At 37.6% G+C, this 11465-nt stretch overlaps 1 protein-coding gene across 5 annotated transcripts; it reads left to right on the top strand.

The window, feature by feature from the left end:
• The first annotated feature begins 1104 nt into the window (after positions 1-1104).
• Positions 1105-9498, top strand: LOC143035047 (male abnormal protein mab-31-like). Of its 5 annotated transcripts, none has more exons than XM_076201511.1 (2): positions 1105-1233; positions 5998-9498. In XM_076201511.1, exon 2 carries the CDS (start codon positions 7323-7325, stop codon positions 9030-9032), a length of 1710 nt encoding a protein of 569 aa, XP_076057626.1. In that variant the 5' UTR covers positions 1105-1233; positions 5998-7322; the 3' UTR covers positions 9033-9498. The 5 variants fall into 5 exon arrangements, with proteins under 5 accessions (XP_076057626.1, XP_076057630.1, XP_076057627.1 ...); XM_076201515.1 differs by lacking the exon at positions 1105-1233 and adding an exon at positions 1244-2720 and having other exon boundaries at positions 5998-7670; XM_076201512.1 differs by lacking the exon at positions 1105-1233 and adding an exon at positions 1266-2720.
• Positions 9499-11465: the final 1967 nt, after the last annotated feature.

Raw genomic sequence — 11465 nt, 5'->3', positions numbered from 1 at the left:
TAAAAAGGAAACAGGCAGGAACTGGTTTACCAACAGAATGGTTAACAAATGGAATAGACATAGTAACAATGTAGTGATTACTGAAACAGTTGTTGTAAGAGAAGATTAGATAACTTTATGGATAGGAATGAAAGGTGGTAAGGGACAAATTGCCTAGTGTAGGCCTTATGGTCTCTTGCATTCTCTTCCGTTCTTATGATCTTAAGATTTTCCCCATTCTATACTGTGGTACATGGCAAACAGACATAAGGAAGATCATATAGAACTTCATCAACCTTATATTGAAAATACAGATGCACTAACTAGACAACACTTACTTCAACCAGATGATATTGAAAGTAAAAAAGAAATATAAAACAGATCCTGGCAACTACAAGGAAATAAAATAAATGTCACATAAACCAAGGCAAATAAAGTTTTAGGAGCGCTCTCGAAAAGTCACTGCCTCAAACATCATCTGTTCTGATGGTCTTGAATCTTGTGATTGACACCTATTATCTTCCCAGATAAGAGCTGAGAGTTCATATAATCGTATAGTCCAATATATGGGTAATGCTGTAATCTTACACACACACCAGTGGTACCACTCTGAGCCGCTAATTCAACAATATGTTCAAGTCTCACCCAGGGCTGAAATTTTCAGTATTGCTGCTCTGCGAGCCGGCATTCAAACTCACGAGGAAGGAATTGGATGTCTTTAAGGTTACAGCATTACCCATGGATCGGGCCATATATGAGCTTTCATCTGGGAGCATAACAGCAGTCAATCACGAGTCCAACATGTGATTCAAGACCAAGGTGATTTACCAACTCCCCGCTCATGGGATTGGGTGCGACTTCGAGTGCTGTGATGCTTTTCAGTCCTAACGGGATTAAACTTAATGCTACTTGGTTAACAAGCCAAATTGGTACCACTACGCCATTGCATCTCTATAAAAGTTATTTGCAATTCTTAGTACATCATTGTTTTAAAAAATATTACTGCAAGGTCTACATTTAATGTATGTACAGTCTCAAAAACCGAGGACATTTAAAAAACGCGCGCCATACACAGCTGCATGCCCATCAACCTGGAAAGTTTGTTTACATCGAAGTGTCATCCGTGTTCGGAGTCTGCAGCTTGTGCAAAGATTGGTGGCACGGGCACGGAACCAGTGTAACAACAGAAGAAAATTCATACCCTACCCTACCAAATAGGACTGGACTGTTAACAATAGCAAAGAAACCAAATAGGTAAGAGTGGAATGATGGAAGGAGCTTACAGTGTAAAGATAGCGTGAAAAGTCGAAAGAGACGTTTGTTGTATTATGTAGTGAGCTTCTTCATCAGCTGGAATGATATACTTAATACTGTATACATAATATAGTGGCATTGGCGGTCCTATCACAAGATGGGAAATGTGCATTTAACGGATAATATATAGGCACTAGGTTATCCCAAACATCATTTATGGGTAAAATATTGGTAGTGGGAAGGGTATTTTTTTATTTTCGACCATGGGCGCAATATAGCAATAGAAAATTAATTATTAATTTTGTAAATTATAATGTATCAACGTAATATGAAATTTTGTGGGCGGAAATGAAAATGAAAAATACCTTGCTACAAGCAAATATGCCAATGAACGAAGTCGGTAGCATAGGATCGGGACGCTATCTTGTCTCAATTGTTTGTCGTCCGCCCGGTCTGCTTCAAGATGGACATCACTCTGTGCACAGGTTGCGTTCCCACTCCAGGTGACGTTGACAAGCGGTGCTACAAAGATAATAAGTCATCTGTACAGTTTCTGCGAGAACACGGGGTTCTGCCATGCAGGGTAAATTGCCCCAGGTGTAATAGACCGTGCTGGTTCCGTGAGGATCGGCATACCTGGGTGTGCAACAACTCTATCGCACAAGCAAAGAAGAAGAAGAAGAAGCAATGCACCTATAGCGTCAGTGATTACAAAGGAACCTTTCTTGAAAGAAGTCACATACAACCGTGGCAATTGGTGTGTTTCATCAACAAGTGGGTTCTCAAAAATTTTAGTCACGAGGACGCAATCCGTGACCTCCAGTTCTCGACAGCGACTAGTGTACACTGGCGGAGCTTTTGCAGCGAGGTGTGTGAAGAATGGTACAACCACCAAGAGCCAATTGGTGGCCCTGGGATTGTGGTAGAGATAGACGAGACTCTTATCTCTCGAAGGCACGCCAACGTTGGCAAGAATCTCTCTCAGGTGAGGATGTTCGGTGGCATTGAGAGGGAATCTAAAAAGAGAGTTCTTGTTCCACTAGTAGATCCTGAGGGAGAAGAGCGAGACATAGAAACTCTCGTACCAATCATTCGCCATTTCATCAGGCAAGGTTCTGTCATCGTGAGCGGTTCTAGGCGTGCATACACCAATCTCGGGGACATCGGTTACACTCACGATGCTGCCAACCACTCTAAAAAAATCGTCGCGTCAGGGGACCGTGAGGTACACACTGAAAATATTAAGAGGCTTTGGCGCGACGTAAAAGAATGGGTGCTGAGACCTGGTATACGTCCTCGGTACTTCCGACAGTACCTCGCCAGGTACATTTTCTTGAAGCAATGTTATGGAAAGGAGATACATGCATTCCTTCAAGCTGTAAGAACTTTGTATACCCCGCAAGCTGAGAGAGTGGTTGAAAAGCCCGCCAACGTCTCTCACGACGACGACGACAACGAGGACGAGCCGGATGACATTTAATTTGCAGGTAATGATTTATTAAACACAGGTTAGGTTAGTTTAGTTTAGGTTAGACGAATTTATCATCATTTCTTCGACGTCGGCAACTATCATAACAAACATGACGTACCATTGATCCGGCACGACTTCGTTACTTACGAAATCTGTTTTAGCAGTTGTTGTTTTTCCGCTCACAAAATTGCATATTGTGTTGATACATTATAATTTACAAAATTGATAATTAATTTTCTATTGCTATATTGTGCCCATGGACGAAACTAAAAAATTACTGTGGGAAGTGTACTATCTTGAAATAGACAAGTTGAGGTATTTTAGGATTGGTAGATCACAAACCCATTTTGGTATGGGCACCAGTGCATGGCCTGTAAATGAAATGTACATTTTAATGCAGCCTACTTACCCTTAATTGGTTCGAGATCATGCAAGAATTATGCCTGGATGTATTGTATAGGCCCATATATCAAGTTGGCACACTGCTTATCTTCAGATTGCACCCAGTTAGTGCTGGTATTAGTTAGTTCTATTTGCACTGAAAAAATCTGTTAATATAAAAACAAAGATGTAGTTGGTGTGATTACTGTTGCCACATGCCCATCGTGAAATTGCACCCAGTTAGCGTTGGTGTTTTCTTATTTAAAGCAACCATTGTTGTATTTAATATGATTTGTATGGAAAAAATTAAATCTAGATATCAAAACAAAGATGATGTGGATGCGATTATGTTGGCTTCATTATCTACTGATTGTAATGTGGGTGAGGCCTAGTAATATCCTTTAATTTCTCTATTCATCATTGTTTTATAAATTCTATTCATATAACTTATGAACAATTATAATAATACAATTTAAGGAAATGTTAAGACATTTTTGTTCTGGTAAATTAAGATCATGCTGTTGTCAAGATTGATGTAATTTCCTGAATTAGGTTACATTAAATTAGGAGATTATTTTTGGTTAGGATAGAAGAGGTATTGCTAAACAGTAGCTGGGAGTTGCAGAACACCATACTGATAATGACACTGATTGAATCACATTATTTGCATAGCAACAACAATATTATTTTCATAAATAGTAATACTCTCATCTTTTAATTTACCCTTGTGGCTTGTTCTATGTCATCATAATATACATTATTTGCTAATGACTACACTAAAGTGCCCTTCCCAGCTACACTAAACTAATAATATAGTTGGGTCCCCTACAATAAGAGCTGCACTAATCCCTAGTTATTATCACTACTTAGAAGAAAGAAAATACTCCTCATAGAGCAACAGACTAGAAAGTACAAATGGATGTGTATATCCATCACACCACATCACAAACACAGCTCCCAGGATGCAACAAGAAATCCACACTTGCTACATACTACTCAGAAATCTTCCAAAACCTAAGTATTCTACACCTTAGAGAAGCATACAAGTTATAGAACAGCATCAATTCCATACTAAATTTAGTTGCCTTGAACATAAACCCAGAAAAGAAAATACCCCAGTCACACAAGAACCACACTAATCCACCAGTGTTTAAGTACCCAGCACTAGAACTATACCAACATAAGGTCAGCCTAGTAGGACACTATATGCCCCAGATGCAGTCACCATACAGAAGACATGAACATATAAATTTGCACTCTCCAGCAGGGTGTTTTAGGTGGCTATTGAAACCGAGTTCGAATAGGCAATATATAATATATTTTTTTATACCACTGACAACAAATGCGTGCGCACACCACAAAGGCTGGCTTCAACTAACTCCAAGCTCCAGCTTTGCGCGGGAAAGACGTGCATCACATTTGCAATATCTAATAATATTACCATTATACATAATGTACACATGATTACAATAAATAATAACACAACATAATTTTATAAAGAGGGGGAAACATATAATTCTCCAAATAAGCAACACACCAGTACAATGTACGATATTTTATACTACACACCATGCCAACACAAGGGTATAGACACCAGTACATAGTTTCTTCTTTAAATGAAGTATGATTTTTGGGCTATCTCATTGTCTATTTGAATACCTACAAGTCTCCTACAGCACAGGGTAACTGATTAACTATTTTATGTCGTATCCTGGAATTTTTAATTCAAAATACTCAGAATGACTCGTTTATCTTGGAATTTTGTATTCAAAATGCCTAATTTTTTAAAAGTAATTCCTATCTCTCTTTATACCAAGGGCTTTTCCCCCTTACCAGGGAGGTAACCATTTCATCCCCACCCATTCAACTTCTGCCTCTCTTGAATTCCATGTCTCTGCCCCATACAGTGCTGTTGGCACAATCACCCCTTGATATAAGCTCCTCTTCACATTCATTCCCAAGTGTCTATTTCCCATTACACTTTAATCCCCCAATGCACTTGCTTCTCTCAATCTACAATTTACCTTGGCCTCCACTCCTCCATTTCCAGCTACATACAACCCCATATACTTAAAGCTATCCACTTTCTCAAGCCTCCCTCCTCTAAGACTTCCAACCTGCTTGCCATCCTCTCCCCTTGTACATCTCATCACCTTACTTTTGCCCACATTTACCCTCAATTTTCTCCTATTGCATGCCTTCCCAAACTCTGCTAGTAACTTCCTTAATTCTCCCTGTGACCCTACCGCAAACAACAGCTGGCTCACCTCCCATTTTTCTCAATTTTCATTAACCATTTCCAATCCCCTGCCCATTACCCTCACATTTACCTCCCACACCATCCCATCCAGTACACATTAAACAGTCATGGCAACATGACAGATCCCTGATGCACCTCTACCTCTAAATCAAACCACTCACTCTACATTTCTAATGCTAACACAGGCTCTACTACTCTTGTGAAAACTCTTGACTGCCCTTAACAGCTTTCCCCTGATCTCATATATGTGCAAAACCTCCCACAGTGCCTTTCTGTCTAGCCTGTCATAAGCCTTTTCCAAATCCATAAAAGCCCAAAAAACATCCTTAACTTTTCCCAGAACAAAAAAATACCCACTTCATTATTATATTTATAAACTTACTGGAAACTACCTCCAACTCCTCAAAACACATCTGTACAAAATAACTATACAATATCCATCCACAAGGAAAAGAAAGGAAAGAATAAAAACATTTAAAAAAATTCATTAAACCAGCCAGCCTCATACAAGTCATTCTTGTCCTCACTTTGAATGTTATGAAGTGTTTATTATAATCTGTTAAAAAATTAATGCACTGTTATTTAAAAAAAGGAAACTCAGTATTTTCATGAGCTATTATCTAGTAATATATACATAACTGCTTTTTTTCAGATCGCAAGAAGTTATATTCATCCACAGAAAAGAATTATTCCTGCTTCAGAATTAAACAGAAGAAATGGCATAGCACCTTTTCAAGATTTTTCTTGCAAGAAGTTTAGAAATACCAAGAAAGTCTTTTATTTTTTCACCAACTGAATAAATGTAGACTCATGAATGTTAAAAGTCTTGTATACATGTATGCAATGAGAATTTATTCCCCAATTATACTGCAATAGAGTATATTTATTAAAGTGAAAGACAGCATGTAGCTTGAACAAATTATCTCTTTGTGAAGCTTTGTTTTTCATGTCTGGTAATCTGAAAAGCCATAAGAGAACTTACATGCACAAGAAGTCCCATGAATCTATCCTATATGAAGTCTTATACCCATTCTAGTGGTTCAAAAAACCACATTAGAAATCACAGGGAAACCTTTTAAGTATACTCTTTGATAGGCTTAATTTTCTGAGTGTGGTATTCTGATAAGCCAATTGAAAATTCACCGTTGGGAGAAGTCTCATCATGGTAGTGTACAAAACTTCAGTTTTCCACTCTAGTCCTTTGAGAAGTAGTACTGGAAAAAAAACTCATAATTGTATACTGTGAAGCTTCATTTTGTCAGCCTTGAGATATTAAGAACTATACAAGTACACAAGGGATAGATAGATATCTCTCTTTTTTTTTTTTTTTTTTTCCAAGTTTAATTTTCCAAGTCTGATATTTGAAAAGCTTCAGAAATGTGCTGTTTATGAAGCTGCAGTTGCATATAATATTCAGAGATCATAGAAGAACCTACAGCAGACTGGCTTCCTACATGTAATCTGTGAGAAGTATCATGTTCCCATTCTAGTGGTCATAATCGCCACATCAGAATTCTTAGGTTGGGTAAGTCTTATAAATGTACTCTTTGTGAAAATTTATTTTCCATCTGATGGTTTCAATACAGGGGTGAATAATAATAATTGTTACATTGAGTCTCACTGACTGGAAACCTGGTCCACAGCAGCTGGCAGTAGTCCTGGGTCCCTCCCATAGATCTCTGTTTTCATGATTCTCATTTGAATAACTATACAAGAACCCACATAGGAGAAAAACTCCATTAATGTAGTGCACGTAATATTTAATTTTGTTCATGTAGTCATCTGAAGACATGATAACATGCACAGGGAATAAAACTATGTCTTTGTGAGTCAGATCCTGTATTCAGACAAGGGGAATACTTGAATATACTCTTTGTGAATCTTCATTTTCAGTGTCTGCTGCTGTGAGAAACCGTAATAGAACACGTCAGAAAAAAATGATGAGTGGACAGTGTGTATAGCTTCATTTTCTCAGATATGGAAATCCAAGTGAATATTCACACGAGGGAAAATCCCCACACATGTGTTGTTTGTAAAGCTTCGTTTTCTCAGTTAGGTCATCTGAAAAGCCATATGAAATCTCACACAGGAGAGAAATCTCACGAATGTACTCTTTGTAAAGCTTCATTTTCTCGTGTTGATGCTCTCAAAAGACACATGAGAGTTCACACAGGGGAAAAGCCATTCAAATGTAAAGTTTGCGAGTCTTCATTTTCTGTATCGAGTAATCTGAAGACCCACGTGAGGACACATACGGGCGAAAAGCCATACAAATGTTCTCTTTGTATCGCTTCATTTTCCGACTCGGGTGGTCTGAGAAGTCACATAAGAACGCATACCGGAGAAAAGCCTTTTAAATGCAATCTCTGCGAAGCTTCGTTTTCTCTCTCAGGTTCTCTGAAAAAACACGTCAGAATTCACACAGGAGAGAAGCCTTACGAATGTTCTCTGTGTACAGCTTCATTTTCCCGCTCAGATAAACTTAGCAACCATATAAGAACTCATACAAAGGAAAAATTATATAAATGCATTTTTTGTGAATCAACATTTTCCAAATCTTGTATGCTGAAAACCCATATGATAACCCACACAGGGGAACGACCATACAAATGTCCTATTTGTAAAGCTCCGTTTTTACGGCCCGGTAAACTGAAAATACACATGAGAACCCACACAGGCGAAAAGCCGCACGAATGTACACTTTGTAAAGCTTCTTTTTCTCGGCCAGACGGTCTGAAAAGTCATATGCGAACTCACACAGGTGAAAAGCCCTTTCGATGTACTCTTTGTGAATCTTCATTTTCTCGCCAAGATAAACTTACGAGTCACGTGAGGACTCATACTGGCGAAAAGCCTCACAAGTGTGTTCTTTGTATCGCTTCATTTTCCGAATCTAGCGGCCTAAAAAGTCACATGAGGACTCACACAGGAGAAAAGCCGCATAAATGTACCCATTGTGGAGCTTCATTCTCCCTGCCGGGTACTTTGAGGACTCATATGAGAATTCATACAGGAGAAAAAACGTATAAATGCACTCTTTGCGTTGCATCATTTTCTGTGTATACTGGTCTAAAAATCCACATGAAAACTCACACAGGAAAAAAGCCTTATGGATGTACTTTTTGTAAATCAACCTTTTCTAATGCTGTTACTCTGAAAAACCACACGAGATCTCACTCAGATGAGAAGGCTCATAAGTGTATATATTGTGACATTTCATTTCCCCAGTTGTGTGATCTTGAAAAACATGTGAAAACTCACACTGAAGAGAATCCTCATGAAAATACTCTTTGTGAAACTTCATTTTCTAGGTCTGATGACCTCAGTAAGCATATGCATACTCACCCATTGGAGAAACTTGTTAAATGTGCTAAATGTAAAACTTCATTTTCTGTTTCTGGGTTTCTGCAAACGCGTGTGCAATCTTACAAGGGAGAGAATCATCATAGATGTATGCATTGCGAGACTTTATGCTCTTCGCCTGGTGATCTGAGTAACTATATAGAGACTGATACAGGAGAGAAGCTCCTCAAAAGTATTGATTGTGAATCATCCCTCTCATGTTTGGCAGAATTGAAAAGTAATTTTTGGACAGATGTTGGAAATGAATTAGTAGATGTCAAGCAAGAGGTGGTGGAGGAATTTGATAGCACAAATGTAATTTCAAGTGATTTATCAGGTATTTAGTTAAAAGTCATAAAGGAGTGTGATTTAACAGGTATTTAGGTAAAAGTCAGAAAGGGGTGTGACCATGATTTTCTACAAATAATGGAAGACTTTTACTGCTCTAATGGCTCCAAATGGAGGGGCATATCTTGTCAGGGTGGGAATCTACAGTTGGAGGTGCTATGATCATGTATATTTTGTGCCATGCTGATTACTGTTGGAAAAAAAATGGGTTTATGTTGCTGTGGTGGACTTTGGTTGTTAATTGTATTATGTGTTTCTGCATTTACATAATTTATTGAAGAGGTGTAAGATGAAGTGCAGCTTATTATTGTTAATGAGAGATGCAAAATAACTCCAATGTTGTTCAAATGACAGCCCTAGCCACCATAGACAATTATCAAAGAATCGTTAGAAATAATTGTATAAGATATTATTACTGGTTCAGGTTAATCCTGTAATCTGATAAAGCTGTTATGATTTTGAATAGTCTTTCAGTATTATTCCTATTCTATTTGAGGTGTTGTACTGAGGACCAGTACCTGGTCTCAAGATTGGCCCAGAAACACAATCTATTCTCTCCTTTTTTATCAATCTATCGCCTCCATTTTTTTCCCATCCCCTCCACATAGATATATCATTATTCTGCCACATGCCTTCTTTCATCTCCTTTTAGCCAGACACACAGAAAAAAATATGGACCCATACACGTCCTACATGCACAAAATCCATCTTTTTACACGTATCAAGTGCAATACATGATATACATAGGTCCACCTCACATGTACCACATTCATCAATACAAAGTACACAAAGAGCTGCAAGCACCACCCAACACATGCACCCAAAGACACTCCAACACAAAAACACACCCAAAATATACTACAAATAAACAATACTGTCACAAACAGAGCTGCTTCAATTACTACATAAATACAACATATAAAATTAATACAGGAAACTAAATTAGTACTGCAATCCACATTTCCCACAGAGATGACAAAACTCAACACAAAGTGGACTCGTAACATTAATACAGAACAGCAACTACCCCACCAAACGGTCACTTCAACATAAACTGTAAGCAACTCCTTATATTGTGCTCACCCTCCATCCTAACAGACATGGAAAACCACACATGAACCGCATCAAGCCACTTCCCAGTGAAAATCACCATCGAATTTGAAGGAAAACTAAAACCCATACACAAGAAAATATAGAATAAAAAAAAAAAAAAAGCAAATAGGCAAGAATGTGCAGCGGAAATAGAAAAGAATTTGGAGACCTTTATCATTGATTAGTTCCCATCCATAGACAGAGCAGTGCGAGAAATAGCAATAATCATTTAGAGGGGCAGCAGGAGATATATTTAAAGAGACTTAAGAAAAAAAGATAAACAACCCCCAACTATATATTGAGGACAGCTATCCATAAGAAAAAGAGAAACTAAAAAGCAAGCAGAGGCAGAATGGGTAAAAGAATGGCTATAATTAAAGAAAGACATCACCTAATAATACAAAAGCAAATGGACAAACACAGAAGAGAAAACAAATACAAAAGAGATGCAAACAGCAACAAGACATTAGTCCTACTAGGCTGCTTGCAAATTGAAAGAGGGTATAAGTAGTGGAAACTTAAGAACCACTGACAATCAAAATGTATGACATGTTGCTGAAAAATAAGCTGGATTGGGGTTGGACTATAAATTTATCTAAAAAAAAATTTAAAGTACCAATTTTATATGAACTTTACATGAAAGGTGATTGTTCCAAACATTTGTAGTCCAGTTAAAAACATTCTTATAGACAATTTTGTAACCATTATTTCTTGTGACATTACTACAGTCCACAATAAGGTAATCATATATGTTCATAAACAAAGCCATGGAACATTTTAAAGACTTCAGTTAGATCATCCTGCAATGTATGTTTTGATAAACTAAATAGAATAAATTCACTTGGACACTTCATTTTAAAGACTTCAGTTAGATCATCCTGCAATGTATGTTTTAATTTATTGCATAAATGAGGGATCATTTTAGTGATTATTATGTACCCTTTCTAATTTGTCTGTCTTTTATAAGATGGGGAGGACTAAAACTGAACACAGTATTGAGATGAGGTCTTACAAAGGAATTATGTAAAGTAATTACTACTTTATGTCATGTTCAAATGTTCTTTCAATAAACCCTTTTACTTGCTGGACATCTGTTGCAGCTTTTGTAAACTGGAGTTTTAGATCTGGATACTATGACACCCAGGTTTTTTTCCTTGATCTGATTTCTGAAGCTGATTGCCATTCATGGAATAATTGCTACAGTTGTTTTTGTTACTTGTATGCAAACCTTTACATTTATCTGTTCCATTTCATTTGTCATTGACTCTTCGGCCCATCTAAATGATTTAAAGGTCAGAATGCACAACAGGAGATAATTTTTCAAAATTCCAAGCAGAG

Source organism: Oratosquilla oratoria, chromosome 18 (genome assembly GCF_046742065.1).
Source record: "Oratosquilla oratoria isolate Oo_2021 chromosome 18, ASM4674206v1, whole genome shotgun sequence".
NCBI lineage: Eukaryota > Metazoa > Arthropoda > Malacostraca > Stomatopoda > Squillidae > Oratosquilla > Oratosquilla oratoria.
Note: the sequence above shows the minus strand (reverse complement) of the source record. Positions and strands in the feature narration are given on the sequence as shown.

What these genes read in the sequence shown, in the direction of transcription:
- LOC143035047 (XM_076201511.1), top strand. Translation starts at nt 7,323, where the DNA reads ATGGAAATCCAAGTGAATATTCACACGAGGGAAAATCCCCACACATGT.